Genomic DNA, 21,718 nt, shown 5'->3' with positions numbered 1-21,718 from the left:
ATCACTTTGCAGGGACCCATAGCAGAAAATCACTTCTGATGCAATAAATTTGATCTTCTCCACTGCCTTGTCAAAACCAACCTAAAGCATTTCTAAACCATGATTGCCTTTACTTTCTTCAGCATTTTTCTTTTTAATGCTAAGCCTTACAATCCTGGTTCCCAAGTCAAATTAGCTTCAAGCTTCTTCTCTTTCTCCTCCAGCAGCCCAACCTTTTCCTTACTTCTCTCCAACTCTTTTCCTATTATAGCAAGCCGTTTCAAGAGCCTTTTTCAACTCTTTCTCCATCACAACTTTCTCTTCAACAATTTTGTTCAATATCCTCATCCACTGTAATGCTTTTATGTCTCAATTCTCAACTCCGCCTTATACACATTAGTCGGGCACCTATAACCTGCATAATGAAAGCATAGAGTTTAATCAATAGATCCATATACACCATTTTACAAACCTACAAATACTGATCTAAAACAACATCACTAGCATCATTCACAAGGTTAACGTCAGGGGGATATTAGGCACATTCTTTAGAAAGCAACGTAAAGTGACATTGCTCATTCCACAACGACATTGTGTTACCCCTCTATAGAAACCATGCAACTCTCTCTTATTCATGGTAAAGGCCTCTACTTCCTCCAACTCCATTTCTTTCACATCATCTTTCCTTTGCATAGTTAAGTCTATTACCTTATCCTTCAAGCATCAACCTTAAGCCTCCTCTTCTTCACGCTGACCTTTTTTCTCTGTGCTGATCAACCTCAGCCCCACTCTCAACTTTAATAACTGTTGTAGATCCTTCCTTCTCCACGTTCTTCGCCCTAAAAAATGCCTGTAAACTAGTTGTCGAAACCTTAGGTGCTTTTTTTCCTGTACAAATAGCAAGACAACTATGTTAACAATATATCATAATATGCTATACTCTACTACATATTCATTATTGTATTACCTATATACTCAACAACAGCCTCCATATCTGTCTCACACGAAATCAACCTAGAAACAGCAAGTAATCTTGTAGAAAAAATATTATTAACCAAAAATTCAACTATCATCTCATTCCTATACACCATCCTATCCATGCCCAGAATGTGCTTCGGCTGAGGGTTCCAGTATAGAGAAAACCTCTCCATCTGAAACTCATCAAGATAAAATAGATACTAATCTTCAACCGACCTTCCCTTCACATACATCTCTTTAAACCCTATAAAGGACAATTTATACAGGCTAAAAATAGCCCGATTTGGAATATTACTAAGATGAATCCAAATGCCTTTTCGGACACCTTTGGCTTGAAACAGTACAAGAAATACTTATAGAGAAGGTTCCAACTCAAGATATTTCATCAAAATTTCAAATCCTCTAACAAATGTCCAAGCATTAGGATGAAGTTGCGTTGGAGCACACCTCAACTAAGTTAGTACACCACATTGAAAAGAGGTAAATGGAAACTTTACATTTAGTTCAACCAACAAACATGTATACATATAAAAAAATTCGAAACCCTCTCCTCTTTGACATACACGATCAAAGGCAAAAACTCCATCTTTACACATTCACCCTCTCTAACCCATTCTCGAGAAACTAGTTGCGCAATACTATTTTCACCATTAAACAAAGACACCCGTTCTTTAACAACCGCCGAAACCCATGAATAAGGATCACTCTCATCCCACACAAACTCCTCCTCAACAATAATATCACCTGAATCGCCTTCCTTTTTCTTTCTCTTATCTTTCACATCCTTTTCCTCTTTCCCTATCCTTTTCCTTTTCTCATCATTTTTTTCCTTTATTGTCCCTTTCTCTTTCACATCCTTCTTCACCATACTCTCTTCACCAAATCACCAAACTTGTTTCTAAACAGCAAAAGCAAAAGCACATAAAAATAACTAAGAACAGATACATTGACTAACCTTTTTTTACTCATCTTCAAACAAGAGTAATAGATTTTCTTTCGGCCGAAAATAATTTTTCACATGGTCATTGAATCTTACCCACTTCAAACTTATTTTTCACCCAAATAACATACCCTAGCCATTCATGTAGCACGCATCACCACACGACACCAACTCCCCATGATAAATGGTCATGATAGCCTAGATCAAAGGAAAAATAACTATTCAATTATCTTTTCCAATAAATATACTATCTTTTCATTACCTCAAATTGATTACATTTAACATTTCGTATATCAAACTAACGTTACCTGCCTTTTTTTACTTATTTTGTTTCATACCAAATAATGTTATTTGCCAAAAAAAAGAAATAATAATATAAAAATAATAATCAATATATCTATATATATAAATATACATATATACACATATCCATATGATAAGCTAATTTTTAACAATATATTTTGCAATTAATTTTCAAAACTGTGATCTTCCAACTCCAACACGTTAAGTTTAGGAGGCTACACCTTCCATCACAAACATGCCGATTTATAACTCGGAACTTTCGAAGGAAGCTCAACCTGTTTTTGCAGAAGAGTCCATAGGTTAAACTTGGGAGCTATGATTCGTTTTATACAATTTGGTCGCAACACTCCCTATAAATTGGCACATAAAGCATGTGCACATTTCAGTTATAGAAAGATACTGCATTTCCAGTAAAACCTTATGAGAATCATCTAAAAAATAGGCCAATAACATAATGGCCCTATAGCACGTTCAAACTAAAAATCTATAAAGGAAGAAACCCTAAGAATAGCCAGGTACCTTATTCACTTTGAATGGAAATATACTCATCTCACTCTCTTTTTAACTTGAGTGTTGGAGTGCCTTTGCAGGTGCTCACCGCCGCTATTCTTAAGAAGCCGACGTATACCTCATCCAGCCCAAAGAAAAGCGAGTTTAAGTACTAAGCAGGATGAGCTATACCTTAATGCCGGCTATCTACGCAAGAACAAAACCTAATAATTTCTTTTGTCAACTTTGGAAAGAATTAATTTGGCCTAAACATTAAGACAATTCGAAGTGATAATGGACTTAAATTTCTCATGCCTACTTTTTGCAATTCCACTAGCATTGTTTAGCAAAGAACATATGTAAAAACTGCTCAACAAAAGAAAATTATTGAGAAGAAACACCAACATATTCTTGTAATGACAAAAGCACTCATTTTTCACTTAAACTTACCAAAATGATATTGAAATTATGCGACTACTCATGTCATTTATTTAATAAATAAACTACCCCATGCTCTTTTATAAAATTAGTCACCTCATCAAATTTTACACCAACACTTGCCTCTAATTTCACTCCTACGAGTTTTTGAATGTTTAGCCTATGCCAAAATCCTCACTACTCGAAGAAAGAAATTGGATCTAGAAAAGAGGTCACATTTCTGACTTTTAGGGAGGGAACTAAAAGTTTCATTTTTTAGCCATTTCCAAAAAAAAAATCTTTCAAAAAATGTAAAGTTTTATTTAGATCTTTTTCCTTTCCATGCATATAGTAACCAGAGTTAGACACTTAACTCCAACAACAATTAGCAAGACCCACTCCAATACATACACTTTTTTCATGATCCAGTCATTTTTATATGCATAATTAAGAGGTCCCTCATTTGCATCCACGCACACCCATTGGCATTGCATCAAGGTCAGTACGACATGCATCATCTAATCATCAAGACATTATTGAACCTCTACCACAAGTTACTCTACTCAGAAGATCAACAAGAGAAAGAAGGCCCTTAACCTATCTTCGAGATTTTCAAGGTATGAGTCTTTCTATAACCTTACTTAACAAGTATCCCATCCCACAATTTTTGTCATACGATGTACTTTTAGCATCTCGTCGCACCTTCTCCATACTCATCTCCACTGATAAAGAGCCAAAGTACTATGAAGAAGCAACAAGTCATGTGGAATAGAGGAATGCTATTAAAGAAGAATTAACTGATCTTCTACCTGGAAAAAGGGTGATAGACTACAAGTGAATTTTCAAACTCAAGCACAACCCTGATGATAGCATTGATAGGTACAAATCCTGACTCTTAGCGAAAAGCTTTACTCAGGTTCCAATAATTGACTATCTCAACCCTTTCAACCCACTTTTAAACTTAGCACGTTGCAAATTATGTTAGTGCTTGCTGCCACAAAGGGATATTTTGAAATAAATTGATGTCAACATAGCTTTTCTGAGGAGAAGGAGGTGTATATGTGTGTTCTGCCAAATTCTGTTTCCAAGATGCAAAAGTCGCTCTATGGGATCAAATAAGCAAGTTGCCAACGGAACAACAAGCTCAAATTTGTCTTGCTCTAGGATGGTTATGTACAATTCAAATTTGACCACAGTTTATTCACAAAGTCACAGAAGAGTGACATCACTGCCTTGTCGATTACATAAATGATGTGATATTGGCAAGGAATGATATGAAGAAAATTGAATATATCAAAGCTTTTCTGCATGCACAGTTAAGAATTAAGGATATTAGTGACCTTAAATTCTTTTTTGGAATAGAGGTTGCTAGGAGCAAGAAGGGAGTTGCCTTGTATAAATGAAAGTACGTCTTAGATTTGCTTAAGGAATCAAGGATGGAAGATTGCAAATTGGCTTCTACTCCAATTGATTATGGTGCTAAGTTGACAAAAGATACAATGTTTTTTCCCAAACAATGTTAGGGTATAGAAAGCTAGTTGGTAAACTTCTATATATTGCTAATACAAGACTAGATATTAATTATACCATTGAAAAACTTAGTCAATTTCTTGAGGAACTAACTTCTTTGCACCTCAAGGCAGCATAAAGAATTTTAAAGTACATTAAGTTAGCACCCGCAACTAGCTTTTCCCTGCATAGTATGATTTGCTAGTTACTGTGTTCAATGACTGGGATTGGGCTACTTGTTCAAATTCGAAAAGATATTGCTTCTACATTAGGAGTGCTATTATGTCATCGAAAATGAAGAAATAAACCACTATGGCGTCCTTATCAGCCAAAACTAAGTATAGGGTACTAGCATCTGCTACCGAGAGGCTATTTGGATAAAGAAGATTCTCAAGGATTTGAGGATTGAGTTAGATCAACCCATTAGTCTTTACTATAATAGCCAAGCTGCTATTCATATAGCCACCAATCCAATGTTCTACAAACAGACCAAGCATATCGAGGTGGATTATCACGTTGTAAGAGATAAAATTTTGGAGAAGCTCATCTATCTTATGCCCATTTCGACACACAAGCATATTGCAAACCTACTAATTAAGTCTTCAGCTCCTAGAATTTTTTCGACACTATTTGGCAAGTTAGGGTTGCAAGATGTTTTCACTTCGAACTTGAGTAAAGGTGTGTACCTGAGTAATATACTGAGAATGAGATTCCTTCTTTAGTATAGTTGAATTAGATAGTAATGAATCATCTAGTTAGTTAAAATATTTATTAGAGTAGTTATCGTGTGTCTGCATGTGCATGGACACTTGTGTTAGTAGATTATCCTCTCTATCTTTGTCGACGCACATGCAGACACAAATGTACAAAAAGTATTTTCACAATTGTGCTTCAGTGAAGCTCGATGAAGAAATCCCCTCTTTGCAAGCACAGAAGTGAAAAACTGAAGAAATAAAAAATGATGAAGCTCTGTTGTGAATCAACGCTCAAGGATCTGACTTGGAGCCAAAGCAAGAATACATGGTTCAGATTCAAGAGGCAAGATGAAAAAGGTTGAAAGAGAATATTGAAGGTATGGTTGCATGTTTGATTCAGTCACTGCTTCTACCCTCTCTCTCCTCTGTCACGCCGCTGTTACGTCTGATTTTTGGGAGAAGAAGACCAACAAATGCTGAAGCAAGGTTTCAAATCCTAGAAGCTTCACTCCTCTATTAAAGGGGTGAACGGCCAAAGATTGAGACAAGGAGTGAGAGCACACGTTTGGGTTTCCATAGATCACTGAGCTGTTTATTCTTCTCTTTCATGGTTTTCATTGAGTATCTCATTTTTTCAGTTTAGTCTTTCTGTATTTCAATGGTAAAAAGACAAAATATTGAGGTTTGTAAAAAAAAAAAAAGCCATTGAGTGGTAAAAGGTAAGGAGTTAAACTTGGAGAAAAAAAAGCCATAGTTATTTCAGAAATTATTTGTAAGTTTTTCTGTTTTGTTGTCATGGTCCTGAGGAAATTTTCTTACAAGTTGGGTTAGCACTTTGCTATTGAAAAGTTAGGGTGAGTTCCTAGTCAAGTCTTGTTTGAGTTAGAAACTGAACTTGTCCCAGATAGAATTAGGTAGAATCCTAGGGAGAATTGGTGAATATAATTCTGTTGAAAGATAATAAAATTTTGTCACTGACGTGATGGAGACTGGTTGTAGGCTATATTACATTGAGTAGCTGAAACATGATACATCTGTGTGTCATTATTATTTTTCTTCTCTATTTCTGGTTCTGCAATAGGAGACAAAACTGAAGTATCTCCTGATTCTTCTATTCAGCAACACTTCTTCATAATACACCTTTCATGTAACTCTGTTTTGGTTCTTACCGCATCAAGAGACAAAATTATAATCTTTTCTGTTTTCTACTCAAAGTATCTCAACTGAATTCAAGATTTAAAGCAAAATAAAAGAAAGTCAAAGATTCAACTTCCCCTCTTTTAGCCCCTGATAATCTTCAAAGGTAAAGACGAGGAGGTAAAGATGGTGAAATTCAAAATGAGGTTGTTTTGAAAATATAACCTGATTTATCTATTTTACTAATCGTAAATATTTAACTATTATAGGTGTGAATTAATTTCTAGTGGAGTATTTAATGTTATTGAATAACAAAAATAAACGTTAAAAATAAAATTATGTATTAAAATTAGTGGGTGACTAAAGTAATTTTTAAAAGATCCGGAGACTAATTTGGTAATTACAAAGGAAAATCAGTCTCAAATAGATTAATTATTAATTTTCATTAGGGTGTATATGGTCCGGCCCAATTCAAAACATTTTAAAAATTAATTTGGTGTGATTTCACCAGGTTTAGGATTGAATAAAAATCTCAAAAATAGATTTGGTTATTGTTTCGGGTCGAGTCTAGGTCGAGACGAACCTGATTTTACTTGATTCATGTATACCCTAAGAGAATTAAAAAAGATATATACATTTTAAATTAATTTTAATATTATGTTATATTAATTATAAACTTATTATTTTATTTTTAATCCCATTTGTTAAATTAAAAAATAAATAAAAGAAGCATCAAATTAAAATTTTATGGATAAATTAAAGTTGAAATATAAATATGCCAACGAATTTCCATTTATAAGGAAAGTCATTTTCACACTTTTAACTTGTGTGTTGGTATTATTTCAATCCTTTTGTTGCACCGAGATGACGCGTCCTTCTCCTTAGTACCGCCACCGTCACCATCACCAATACTGAAATCGAAATAGAGCGACAAGGATAACAATGGCGGCTTGCTTGACCTTCACGGTGTCGCAAGATGGAAGCGGCGACTTCCAAACGGTGCAGGACGCCATCGACGCCGTCCCTCTCAGCAACACTCGCCGGACCGTCATTCGCGTGTCGCCGGGAATCTACCTTCAGCCGCTTTATGTCCCTAAGACAAAGAATTTCATCACTCTTGCTGGCCTCACTCCCGAGGATACTCTTCTTACCTGGAACAACACTGCTTCCAAAATCGATCACCATCAAGTAAGTAATGCCACTCCTCTTCATAGATCTTTTCCTCATTTACTGTATTGTGTATCTGTCAAATCAAAATTCAAATTTTTTAATGGCTATGTCTCAAAATCTTACAAATTTATTTTTCATTCTTCAATGGTGGATTTTGTTGCAGCCTGCTAGGGTGATAGGGACAGGGACATTTGGTTGTGGAACTGCAATTGTAGAAGGGGAGGACTTCATTGCTGAGAATATTACTTTTGAGAATTCTTCCCCTCAGGTAATGCACTAATGCTCTTGTTGAATTAAATCTCACTGTTTATTTGAGGTTCTTTCTTGTGCTACTTTCTTTAATTTGGCATCAAATTCCTGAAAACCATTGGTTTGGTAAATGAGCACAAGTGTGTGTAGTTGATACAAAATTGATTAATAGGAATATTTTGTTTCTTCATAAGGATGAATTGACATATTTTGCTACTGGGAAAATATACTGTAAATTCATTAGATACAAAAGCAGTAGCGATTGATGTTTGTTCCACTAGGTACAGTCTGATCTATATATAGATCAGGTGACACCATAAGGTGTTAATATTCAACTTAAACCCTGAATCATGAATTCATTATATTATTGTCTCATTAGCATCTTCTTGAGCTTTTTTTGCCTAGTATATAGTGCTTATGGATTTTCCTTCTTCTGGTAGGGTTCAGGGCAAGCAGTGGCAATTAGGGTAACAGCAGATCGATGCGCCTTCTACAATTGCAGGTTCCTTGGATGGCAGGTAGCTCCATGTCTTGATGCATTTGTTTGTATAGGTTAGAAGCTTCATGAAGTTGTTTATGAAATATGCTTTAGTTAAATTACATTAAAACTTTGAGAATTCACTTCTGATTCAAGAATGGATTGATCAATGTCTATTATCTTGATGGATGAGTTCTTTGTGTAAGTTATGATCGTCACTAAATGATATCTTGATGCGATGATTAGCAGATTGGTTGGTCTTATCATCGGTTCATGCATTCATTGCATTCATGAAATTGGTGCAGGACACACTGTACTTACACTATGGAAAACAATATTTGAAAGATTGCTATATTGAAGGTAGTGTCGACTTTATCTTTGGCAATAGCACTGCTCTCTTGGAACACTGTCATATTCACTGCAAGTCTGAAGGGTTCATTACAGCACAGAGCCGAAAGTCTTCACAGGAAACAACTGGCTATGTATTCTTGAGGTTTGTAACTGACCACTGTCTAGTGTTAACAATCTCTTTGTCGCGCCTAGTACCGTGTTTTTAGTGTATAATAACTCATAAGAAGCTCCCAACTAGTTCAATCCAGTAAAGAATCAGCAGTCTGGAAGCAATAAGGGCAGTTTTTTTTTGCAGTCGTCATTCTTGTTATGGGCAGAGAAGTGTACAATAACTGAGATTCTTAGTTTAGGAGCATGCTACTAGAGTTTAATGAAGATCACCCTTATAAGGATGGCAGTTTGAGTGTTGGTTTCCCTCCCATTGCTTTAGCCATAAGCTATGGCAGCTCCAGCTCGAAACCACGGGGGCCCGCCCTGCGAGGCCAGAGTGGGATCAGCGGTCAGCCCCCATTCGAATTACGTTAGAGGGTCTTTCGCTTTTGCCTGATCTAGAGAGATATTATGAGTCCTCCGTCCCAGCCACCTTCTCCTAAGGCCTAAGGCCGTGCTTGATTTCAGACTTGACCACTTCCTTCGAACTTACTGCCTCCCCTACCGGTACCGGGTTTTTAAAAGAGCTAGAAATAAATAGTAACTCAATCAAATTCAAATTATTCAAAAGTCAAGAAAAGAATAAAGAATAGATACTAGATCTCATGCAATATAAGGCAGATCTAGGGTTGGTTGGAGTATCCAACCTAACAGTTCTATAGCCTCTACCTATTGAGTTCCCTCTCCTGGGGTTCAAGAGTTGCTTTCAGAGCCCTTGATTGAGATCTCCGTCTCATCACGAACTCATAAAGACAGCGATCAACCTCTCTTTTCTATTCTTTGGCAGATTACTTGCTCCAGGAATGCTTGCTGTCAGCAGTTATTGCATTCCAGATATCACACATTTTTGCATGATTTTGAAAATTTTCAGGTGTGAGGCAAATTGTGAATACATGAACATACTCATGTCCTTTATGCTAATAAGGGTTTATATATTAGGTGATATTGAATAGTAATTAGTAAATAAGCATATAATTAAGGTGTGAATAGTTTAGGCAATTTAGAAAATTATGTTATAAGTAATTAGTGGAGATTGTGAGTGGACAATTAAGATTGCCACAAGAACCTGAATTATGTATTAGAATCTCATACTACTTCCTTGTAATTAGATACTGCCTCATTTGTTTTTTGGATACAACATAGCTGCACCCTGTTCAATTTCATGTTCCTCAACTTTGTATCACGTTTGCTTTACCTGTGTCAATGGTACTGTAACTACTTCCAAGTCATTTATCTATGGATGCTTATCATCTATTATTCAATTATGGATAAATTTGATCTCTCCTTTTTTTCCCCCTCAAATTGATTTTCTATAAAATCACGTCTGGCAAAAACTTCTTATAAATTATAAATTTTATGAGTAATGTCTCTTGTGCCTTCGCAGATGTGTTATCACAGGTAATGGAGAAAAATCGTATGCATATCTTGGACGGCCGTGGGGCCCTTTTGGAAGGGTGGTCTTTGCATACACTTACATGGATCATTGTATAAAGCATGTTGGTTGGGATAACTGGGGAAAAGTTGAGAACGAGAGAAGTGCTTGCTTTTATGAATACAGGTATCTCTGGCAGATTACATTTTGCACTGGTTTATACTTTGCAAGATCATTATCTTAAGAGTATGGTTAATTTCGGTACTTGACTGCTTCAGTATCACCAAAAAATATAGTTAAGATGTTTGATCTGAATCAAGAATGGATAGTTTTCAATTATTGTCTCTCTCCTAAGTCAAGTCTTACTTTCGTGATTACAAATACCCTATTAAAATAATTAGTCATTTTGTCAACCGAAGCTTTGTTTGTTGTGGGAGTACATCTAGTGGGTAGTTTATAATCCTCCCCTATTTGGCCTTACTTTGAGGAAATATTCATGTTAGTGGCTGAATCAATTGTTGTTCCTTTATTATGGTGATCTCTAGGTGGCATTCATGAAAAATAAGTTCAAACTAGTCTTCTAAGGTGACATTCTGTTACTATCACACTTAATTCAATGGTCTTTGGACACGTTTTCGGAAACTCTAGAAACTAAATTTGAACATGTTCATCATTCAATGACATAATATAATGCAACAAATCAATGAGGACACAACAAACATGAATCATAAATGAAATCAAGGACCGATATGTATCGCATTTTGCAGCATTAGCGACCAAAAGTCGAACTTTAAAATGCAGGGACTAAAATGACTCACGTGTATACTGCAGGTGTTTTGGACCTGGTTGCAGTCAATCGAGACGAGTAACATGGTGTAGAGAATTGTTGGATGAAGAAGCAGAGCAGTTCCTCATGCATCCTTTCATAGACCCGGATCCCGAAAGGCCTTGGCTTGCTCAAAGAATGGCCTTGAAGGTTCCATATACAGCATAGAACAATGCTCCAAACAGTTGTTGATCATGCATATTCCATGCTCACTGGCTTGCATGTTTAAAAAGAAAAATGTGTCAAATGCTTAATTGGAAGTAAGTCATTGTACTTTTATTCCTATAAGAGTTTGCTTAGGAGATTAATATTTCCTTCATCGGTGTGTATATTATATGGTCCATATCTTTGTTACTATGTATTAGTATATTGGTCACATTGTTAATCTATAAAAAGCACAAGGATTGTAAGTGAATAATTTTCATAGTTTTGCACATCGTTTTTTGTTTGAGTGATAACCCTGGTTATGAATCATTAGAAGTTAAGTTGACGAATTAATTAAAGGTAATTTTCTAAAACAAAAATTGTAATCTGTGTTTTTCAATCATTTTTAAAAAATTTACATGAAATTGCACATAACAACACTGGTTTTTTATTTTTTAGAATAGAATAGATACATTAAATTGGATATACTAAAACGTGATTGATACTTCAACGATAAACATTGTTCTAAACTATATACTAACTATACTAAAAATTAATTCTAAAATAATTTAAGAACAATATACATTTTGGTGTCTAACCAATCCTCCTATAAATAAGGAGTTGGTTACCCTCTGACACATTTGATTGTTATTACTTATTAGAGGAATTAAATTGAGTTAGAAAAACCAAATGATTTAACTATGATAAAACAGTAAAACTATTTCAGAAACTTACAAGAATTTTAAAAAAACTCATTTTACAATTTGTTCTGTTTTTCCAAACCACCAAATTCTTGAATTCGTTCAAGCAAAGAAAATAAAAAATTGAGAACAAAGGATAAAAAGTTTAAAAAACAGACGTGATATGATCATATCAGAAGGAAATTGTATCAGCAAGAAATTAAATATTTTGGTTCAAGCATCTTTTCTTTATCTTTCTTCTCCAATATACATATTTGTCTTTCTTCTCCAATAATATGTATATCCAAACTAAGAAAGTTGAACATAGTCATTAATTTTCCACATTTCATATGAAGTCACGACGACCAGAGATTCAAATTTTTTTTTCACTTTTTTTTCCCAACTTTTACTTTTGTTTGTGGGCAATAACAGAGTTAGCAATGGGGTGGTTTGGAAAAATGAAAAAAATTGCAAACTAGAATTGCTTTTAAAAAGTTTAATTATTCTGCAGGTTTCTAAAATTTTATTGAATTTTTAATTAGATCTTTATATATTTTTTTAATTGGGTCTCTATTGATGAAATCTGTTATGAGCTGCAGATTTTTTGGTGAAAAATAAAAATTCTGCTATGCAAGCTAAAGAAAGGAGAAATGTGTCTATTGCGTTAGTGGAGAAATCACATATTTACAGAGACAAAAGGTACAGCTATATTATAACCAAAAAAGAAAAGAAGAAAGAAAAAAAAATTATACTAGCTACCTCTTCATATTCTATTATACAACTATCATCTACTAGTGTCACACGATACCCAATAAATAGAGAATACTGGGAGTACTAGTAGTATTCATACATTAATAGCCTCCCTTAATATTCATACATTAATAAATGTACAAATTATACATTCCAAACTTACTACATATCTCTTCAAAAGGACCTGGTAGAAGTGCCTTTGTAAGGATATTAGCAAGTTGTTCTCTTGATGGAATTGGCATGAGCTTTAAAGAATCGTCTTGAACTTTCTCTCTAACTTTGTGACAATCAATCTCAATGTGTTTTATCCTTTCATGAAACACTGGGTTAGCCGCAATATATCTAGCACATTGGTTGTCACAAAATAATGTCATAGCCAGGGTCTGGTAACTTAATTTTGAAGTCATTCAAGATATACATAAACCAAATTCCTTCACAAGTTGCAAGAGCCATTGCTTGATACTCTGCTTTTGAAGATGACCGAGCAACTATTTACTGTTTTTACTTTTTCAGGACACCAAAAATCTTCCATGAAAGAAGCAATATCCGGTCACTGATCTTCGGGTATCCGGACATGTACCCTAATCAGAACCTGAGAAACCACGGAGGGATAAGTCACAAACAGACTCAAAAAGTAATCTTTTTCCAGGAGCTCCTTTCAAGTACTTCAACACATGTAAGGCTGCTTTGAAGTGCTCATCTGTGGACCAATCTAGAAATTGACTTAACTTGCTAACAGCAAAGCTTATGTCAGGCGTGGTATTAGTGAGGTATATCAACCTTCCAATGAGTCTTCTATATGGCTTAGCATCATTCAATAATGTTCCTGATGACTTTGAGAGATGAATTGAATACTTCATAGGTATGTTGGCTAGTTTTGAATCAAATAATCCATACTCTTTTAGGAGATGAAGAGTATACTTCCTTTAATATAAAGATATTCCCCTTTTACTCCTTGCAACTTCCATAACCAAGAAAAATTTTTAGTTCGCCTAAATCATTGATTTTGAACGAAGTATCGAATTTCATCTTCACACATTGGATCTCTTCTATATCATCCTCCGCTAGAACCAAATCATCGACATAAACAAGAATAGAAGTGAACCTGTTGGAGAATATTTGGTGAAAAGAGAATGATCTACCTTTGATTGTGAGTAACCTGAAGCAATCAAGACAGAGCATAACTTAGAATTTCTCTGACGACTTGCTTGCTTAAGGCCATATAAGGATCGTTCCATCTTGCAAACCATTCCTAGCTACGCATTTAAACCAGGGGGTAACTTCATATAGACTTCTTCAGGTAGATCACCATGAAAAAGGCAATGGTCATATCTAATTGATGAATAAACCAGTTCTTACCAACTGCAATTGTTAAGAGTACGCGAAGGGTAGTCATTTTGATTACAGGACTAAAGGTATTAAAATAGTCACACCCTTGTGTTTAAGTGAAGTCCTTGGCCACAAGCTTTACTTTGTGTCTCTCTATAGTCTCATTAGAGTTATACTTGGTTTTAAATACCCATTTATATCTGATTGCATGTTTTCCTTTCAGTAGAGTAGTAAGTTTTCAAGTCTTATTTTTCTCCAATACTTCAAGCTCAGCTTTGATTATTTTCTGCCAACAATCACTCAGAATAGTCTGCTCATGGCTCTTTGGTTCTGGATTTGTAGAAATTGTAATGGAAAGGACTTTGTATGATTGTGATAGGAATTGTAACTCAAGTAATTGAAAATAGGATACCATTTTGTGATTGATGATTGGACCATGTTATTAGAGACAATGGTTTGTATACATTCATAATTATCAAGATATCTTGGCTTGTGTCTTTCTCTAAGAGATCTTCTTAGTATAGGAGGTGGATTAATATCAATGGACTGGGGATTAGATTGGTTTTCATCATATGATGGGGTAGTACATGATGTTGGTGCTGCTGGTAAACTCAAAGAGTTAGGGTTGGCTGTGGTTGAACATCAATTGTGTTGGAAGGAGTGTTTAGCAATGTATGTTAAATGGGATGTAAATCTAAGTTATGGGAAGATAATGTGCTGCTATCTGATGCATGAGCATTTTTCTTATCTTTTTCTAGTGAATTTGCAATTGAATTTGTTGAATTGAATCAAGAATTAAGTGCTTTAAGCCACTATAAATGCTACTTTGAGTTGTTTTGGAATTTAATTTATTTCAGGTGGCATTTGGGCGAATTTTGCGAAATTCAGAAAGAAGAAACGGAGTCAAGTACAAGCAGAAGATGGCGCCAAACTTCAACCATCCAAGTTTGGTGTCGTGATCATCACAAAGCTTCATTTTGGTTCGGCCTTGTTAGCGCCAAACACCGCATCACTGGCGTTTGGCGCTGTGATTAGAGATTTTCGTGCATGCTTCATTCAAACCTAGCGCCAAATGTCATCCAGTTCAAGTTTGGCGCCAGGATCAACTCACAATGCACTTTTGATTTGGCACTAGCTTCAGGATCTTGCCTAGTCCCACATCTTTTGAGGAATATAGCAACGTGATCTCTCTTATTTTTTATTTAAATTTTATTCTATTTACAATTAGAAAAGATATTAGTTAGTTTTTAGAAAATATATTTTACATTAATTAGAATTAGATATAAAAGGAGAAGAGATTTTGACCTAGGTCTTCTTCTCCTCTTCGGCACTTTACACTTTTTCTCTGCTAGGGTTTACTTTCTCCATGAGCAACTAATCCTCCATTATTAAGGTTAGAAGCTCTGTTTATTCTATGGATGAATACTATTGCCAATCTACTTTTAATTAATGTATTGATTTAGATTCAATGATTACTTTCATTTTTCATCTTATGAATTTGAGTATATTGGAAGATAGCTCTTTTTCTACATGAATTCTTGTTGATTCTTGGAAAAGTTACTCACTTAAATAACAGCTTGAAAGTAACTCCTCCTAAACCACTAATTATCTGAACTTAACGTGATATGTGATATATAATCATCTTATATTTGGAAAATTAGGGTTTATGTGGCTAATAAACTAGAATTAAACTTAACCATTTAATCTAAATTAAGTGACCAAGGAATTGGTTGTTGATAAGGTTAGAGGAGATTAAATCACTAAGGAATTAGGGTTTAATCAACTAAAGTTTGCCATGAATTAAATCTTGCATGATTAAGGTAGTTGGTAAAAATTGTTAATCTGAAAAATAAATATCTGTGAAACCTTAATTATTTTCCGCATACTTTTCACACCCATGCCATTGTTTTCTTTCTTAATTTCTAAATTATTGTTTCATGCTAATTGCACTCAAAACACTCTTTTCTGCTTGTCTGACTAAGTGAATCACTCAACTATTGTTGCTTTGTCCATTTATCCTCTTAAGATCGACCCTTACTCACCTGAGGTATTATTTGGTACGACTCGATACACTTGCTGGTTCAGTTGTGGTATTCAAAATTTCGCACCACTATCAAAGACATCTATAGGATCATGATTATATAATGTAGGCTTAGTATCTTGATTAGAATTGGAAATATATTCAAATTTATGAGAAACTTGATTATTCTTATAGAAAAAGAAATTTTCATAAAAAATTATATTTCTAGATATAAAAATTATTTGTTATTAATGTCTATCAAAAGATATCCTTTTGTTCCTGCTTTAAAGCTAAGAAAAATACATTTTCTTTCTCTTTTATCCAATTTCTTTCTATTTGCAACTAAAGTTGAAGCAAATGCAAGACATCCAAAAATTTCGAAGTGTTGAATGTTTGATATTTTACTAAAAAAAATGATAAAAACTTTTATTATTAATAGATAAATTAGGCACTCTATTAAGAATATATACAGCATGCGATGCAGCATATCTCCAAAAAATTTTAGGAAGATGAGCCTTAAAAATGAGTGCTCTAGCAATATTCAAAAATCTTGATGTTTTCATTCCACGACTCTATTTTGTTGAGGTGTCTCAACACATGAAGTTCGATGAATTATTCCCTATTTTTCATAAAAGGAACTCATGATAAATTCAGATCCATTATCAGTCCTGATATTTTTTATTTTTGTTTAAAATTGGGTTTCAATTAGTTGCACAAATTGTTGGATAAAAAAATAAGTTTCACTTTTATTTTTCATAAAAAATAGCCAAGTGAACCTGCTATTGTCTTCTACTATTGTTAAAAAATACTTATGGCTAGCAAAAGATAGGGGTAGAAATAGGTCCTCAAATATCCATGTGCACTAAACCAAATAAATTGACAGATTTTGTTTGACTCAAATGAAAAGACAATCTTTTTTGTTTTGCATAATGACATGGTTCACAAGGTTCATTTTTTAATGGACATACAATAAAAGAATAATTCTTTTTCATTTTCTGTAACCTATCAATTAAGACATGTCCTAACTTACAATGCCAAGTTTCATGATTTATAGTGCCTGTGATAGCAATAACACTAACTCAATTGCTGGTGTTGACTAATTCTCTATTCTTTGCTTCTAAGTTGACATAAGTTGCATCTGTATTGAAGATATACAAGCCATCTCTTTGTCTAACATAACCAATCATCTTTAAAAACAGGTTGTCCTGTATCTCATCTCACAATGTGTATCGTTAAATAAGAATTGACAAGGTAAAAAATTAGTTACTTCAAACACAAATATGAGATTAAAATTGAAAGAGGGTACATATAACAAATTTGTAAGGTAAAAATCACAGGTTAAATTATAGTTTCACTAATTGTTGCTGTGGTCTGAATTCCATTTTGACATTTGATTAATACAGGATCTATTGTGTGATGAGAGTGAAAAGCATGAAGAGAAAAAGTAACATGCGCAATGACACCAGTGTCAATTATCTAATCATGTGTGTGTAAAAAAATGTGAGAAATTGATAAAATATGATGTATACTTGCTGAAGGAGCTATCACTGTGTTTATGACTTGTGTTTGAAGAGAACTATGAGCAGGTGGGATCACCTTTATGTTGTTGGAATAGAGAAATCAAGGCTTGTTTTTTATCTTCGGAAAACAAGTTGTTTAGGCTCTTACTATTCTCCTCTTGAGTTGAACGCATATTATGTATGTTGCCATCTCCACACATGTTTTCTCAGAAACATTCATATTGTTCACATTCGCTACTCCAAATCTCTTTTGCAAATGAGGAGGAAATTCATGCTTATGGTAGCAAGTCTCTATGGTGTGTGTCCAGCCTTTCCGCAATGAGAATAACTTCTCATCATTCCTCTTTCACTACTAATTCTGCCTCGGCCTCAGCCTCGGCCACGTCTGCCTCTACCACCTCGACTTGTGATACCAGAATTTGCATTCAAGGTCATACCAAACCCTCTATTATTTTTATTACCAGTTCTTCCAATATATATTGACAGCATTAACTAGCACCCTTTCTTCACTTTGATCTAAGTTAGTTAATTGTTTTTCTTGTTGTAAAAGTAAAGAGTAGATAGAATTAACACTGGGTAGTGACACCATCAACATAATCTGTGGTTTTACTGTTGTGTACTGCTCATTTAACCCTCTCAAAATTCTAATAGTATGTTCTTGGTTTCTATATTCTCTTATGATCTTCAGTCCACATGAGCATGATGCTACACAGGCATAGGATGGAATTGGTTTGAACTCATCAAGTTCTTCCCAAATTTCTTCAAGTTTAGTGAAGTATGCAGTGATGGATAGATTTTTTTGTTTCATCGCAAACATCTCTTTTTGAAGATCAGCTATCCAAAACAAATCACATTCATAGAATCTATGATTGAGATCATTCCAAAGCTCCGAGGCCATGTTACACCAAAGAATACTCTGAAGAATCTCTGTGCTTAAAGAAGAATGCAACCACGAAAGTACAAAGGTGTTGCATCTGTCTCGGGTTTCATAGGTTGAGTCATTTTTTTAGGTTTCAGAATGCTTTCATCAATGAATCCCAACTTATTCTTTGATTTGATGGATACACAAACCGATCTTACCCATGAGTGATAATTTCGAGTTGTAAAAGGAGTTTGAGTTAGTGATAAACCTGAGCTTTTATTTGGATGGAGGTAGAAAGGACTTGTCTGGTCTTGAATCGGGTTCAATGTTGATCTCCCTACTTGCGTTTGAAGGCTGGCAAGTTGATTCATCAATATTGCAAAATTTTGTAAATCACTCCCTGAAAATGTTTGCAGTTGCGAATTTTCTAGATTATCCACTTCCGCTTCTCGATTTGCCATGGATGTCGTAGAAGGAAGGGGCATAGTTCACAATTCTTACTTAACAATATTTGTAGCTCTTCCACTCTCATTGCACCATGATAAAATCTGTTCTGAGCTACAGATTATTTCTTGGTGTAAAATAAAGATTCTGCTATGCAAGATAAAGAAGAGAGAAATGTGTCTATTATGTTAGTGGAGAAATCACACCTTTACAGAAATAAAAGGTGCAGCTATATATAGAAAAAAAAAAGAAGAAAGAAAAAAATTATACTAGCTATCTCTTCATAGTTAATATTCTATTATACAGTTGTCATCTATTAGTGTCACACAATACCCAATAAACAAGGATTACTAGTAGTATTCATACATTAATAGCCTCCCTTAGTATTCATATATTAATAACTATACCATTTAGTTTTTTTTAATTAAGTCCTTACCATACAAAAAAGTCTAAAATAACAGAATATTCTAAAATTAAGGATAAAAAATCTAATCTAAAACACCTCAATATTTTTTAAATTATAAAAATATCCTTAGCATTTTTTTAGATTAAGAAACTCTATGCCTTCCCCCTCTGACCCCGCTCTCACCCCCTTCGCATCTGATAAGAACCAACGGAAAAAAGAAAATTTATGAAAAGCGCATGAAACAGTGGATCAGAGACGGCAAGTATGAAGTTGACAATGGTTTAGTGACGAAGATGGAGGAACAGCTGTCGTGAAGGCTGTTCTCGCGCCACACAGCCATCCATTTTGTGCACATTCGTCTTCACCTCGCTTTTCACAATAGTGCAACCCTCAGCGCCGTTTCTAGCTGTGCATCGCGCGCCGTCATCGCATTGGGTGATTCTTCCGCTGTGAATGTCGTCGTCTTTTTCAATCAGTTTTGGGTGATTCAGGTAGGTTGGTTCCTAAATCAAAATCTGAAATTGTTGTTGACTTGTGATTTGAATTTTTTGTGGTTTTGGAATTTGAAATTTATATAATTGAATTCCAATTTGGTTGTTTTGTGAATTTGTCTGGCTCATACTGCCCATCATGGTCTTGAAGTCAAGTGAGTTGGATCCAAGAATTATGATTCACTATTGCATTCCATCAACGGCTTCAATTCTTGCCTTTGATTTCATTCAGAGACTCTTGGCTATTGGAACGCTATTAGGTGCTTATATTGCTTACATTAATGGCAGGGGTGGAAGACTAAAGGTAATTGGTGGTGATAATATTGAGGAATTTTGATTTCCTCATTAGCAATTGCCTTATAACAACTTAGAGGTACGTTTCATCTACATTTTTTTTTTGCAGATTTGAAGTCTTGAAAGCTGAAACCTTGTTTGTTCTTTAGAATGGGAGTCTAACATTATTACTTTCTCTGTCATTAGTGGCTCTCACTAATTAATGTGTTATTATTATTATTATTAAGCCACTGTAAGAGAGAAGATTTTAGAAAGTGGCTATTTAGAGAGAATGGTAAATAATGAAAAAATAATGAGGAGGTGAATGACAGGGGTATGTAAGTAATTTCACAATTTATAAACGGTTTTTTGACATTTAATGTTAACAGGGACTAAATTGAAAAATAATTTAAAGTATAAAGACCTAATTGAAAAGAAAAAAAGTATAAGGACTTAATTAAAAATTTGGTAAAACTATAAAGATCTGTCGAATAATTAAAGCTTTTTAAAACTATTGTAATTTGTAAAAATAATTTCAGTAGTGAAATTAACTTATTTGTTTTTTCAAACTAAGGTTAAAGAATGAGTTAGAGAAAATATCGGAAACCAACTACCCCATCGCCAACTTGAATAAATTTTTAAAAAATAGGATTTTGAATTTGTAAAAAAATAAGATTATGACGTAACTATTCTTTGTGAATGTAACCACATAAAACTTCATGAACGTAACTATCATCGCGAAATCCTACTCTTATCGCGTTGCCGGTCTGTAACCAACTAAGAATGTAGTCAATTAGAACCAACTAATTGAAAAAATGGAGGTTTGTTATAAAAAAAAATAATAACTCCTCACTATCCTAATTTTTTAATTTTAAAACTAAAAATACAAAGAATTGGTTTGAATTGGCTTATGTTATATATGGTTTCTTAGACTTTTTCTTATTGTTGGAGCCAATATCATAATTGACTAGAATTGACTGATACCCTAATTAATTGCATGGCAAAATTGATTGGAGAAATTTTTTTTAGTTTTTACATCATTTAAGCTTTCAATAATGATCATTGCAATAAACAAACAAAAATACAGAATCTCGTTACGTTTGACTTAACAATAAAGCTGCATTTGTTTCTTGAAATTGAGACCGAAATTGAATATTGCATTTAGTAATAAAAAATTAAAATTAAAATTTTAATTTCAAAACACAAAATTTCAGTTCTTTTTGTTATTTTTAGAAAATAGGGACATAAAAAATTAAAATTTTTTAAAATAAAAAGTGAAATTTTTATAATATTATTTTTTTTTAAAAATACTCTTATTTAATTTCATCTATTTTTTAATCTCTATATTTATCTTAAATTAAATATAATATTAAAATATAATTCAGTTATGTATATTTTATACTAAATATAATATAGAAAAATTTTTATATGTTGTAGCCACTTTATTAGCATAGCAATGTGTCAGGTACTGTTCGGTAACCTATAAGATTTTTGTCGTGCTATTAGATGTGTAATATCGTTAATGTCCATGAAATAACAGTAAAAAGACGACAAAGGGCAATTCATGTGGTGCGGTTTTACGGACAATTAAAGAACTGCTGTAGTAAACCAGTTGGGAGCTGATGACCTATTGGAATACAGGCCGAAAAACCTAAAAGACAAGTAATGAAAATTGGATAAAAATTTGTAATTTGATGTGGCTGAAGTTATTGAGTACAAATATAGTAAACGGACTTGACCAAAATAAAAAGCCTGT

At 34.0% G+C, this 21,718-nt stretch overlaps 1 protein-coding gene and 1 long non-coding RNA gene across 3 annotated transcripts; both read left to right on the top strand.

Moving 5' to 3' along the window:
• The first annotated feature begins 7,270 nt into the window (after nucleotides 1–7,270).
• Nucleotides 7,271–11,477, top strand: LOC130955822 (pectinesterase 31-like). 2 transcript variants are annotated; one of them, XM_057882798.1, is made up of 6 exons: nucleotides 7,271–7,635; nucleotides 7,781–7,885; nucleotides 8,307–8,418; nucleotides 8,594–8,837; nucleotides 10,230–10,403; nucleotides 11,049–11,477. In XM_057882798.1, the coding sequence occupies exons 1-6, from the start codon at nucleotides 7,390–7,392 to the stop codon at nucleotides 11,209–11,211; spliced, it is 1,044 nt and encodes a 347-aa protein (XP_057738781.1). In that variant the 5' UTR covers nucleotides 7,271–7,389; the 3' UTR covers nucleotides 11,212–11,477. The 2 variants fall into 2 exon arrangements, with proteins under 2 accessions (XP_057738781.1, XP_057738782.1); XM_057882799.1 differs by having other exon boundaries at nucleotides 7,274–7,635; nucleotides 8,307–8,384; nucleotides 8,650–8,837.
• Nucleotides 11,478–19,367: 7,890 nt separating this feature from the next.
• Nucleotides 19,368–20,377, top strand: LOC130954071 (uncharacterized). Its single transcript, XR_009076168.1, has 3 exons — nucleotides 19,368–19,689; nucleotides 19,841–19,993; nucleotides 20,093–20,377. It is a non-coding gene; the product is annotated as an uncharacterized LOC130954071 (long non-coding RNA).
• Nucleotides 20,378–21,718: the final 1,341 nt, after the last annotated feature.

Source organism: Arachis stenosperma, chromosome 10, assembly GCF_014773155.1.
Source record: "Arachis stenosperma cultivar V10309 chromosome 10, arast.V10309.gnm1.PFL2, whole genome shotgun sequence".
NCBI classification, from domain to species: Eukaryota; Viridiplantae; Streptophyta; class Magnoliopsida; order Fabales; family Fabaceae; genus Arachis; species Arachis stenosperma.
This window is presented reverse-complemented; position numbering and strand designations above follow the sequence as displayed.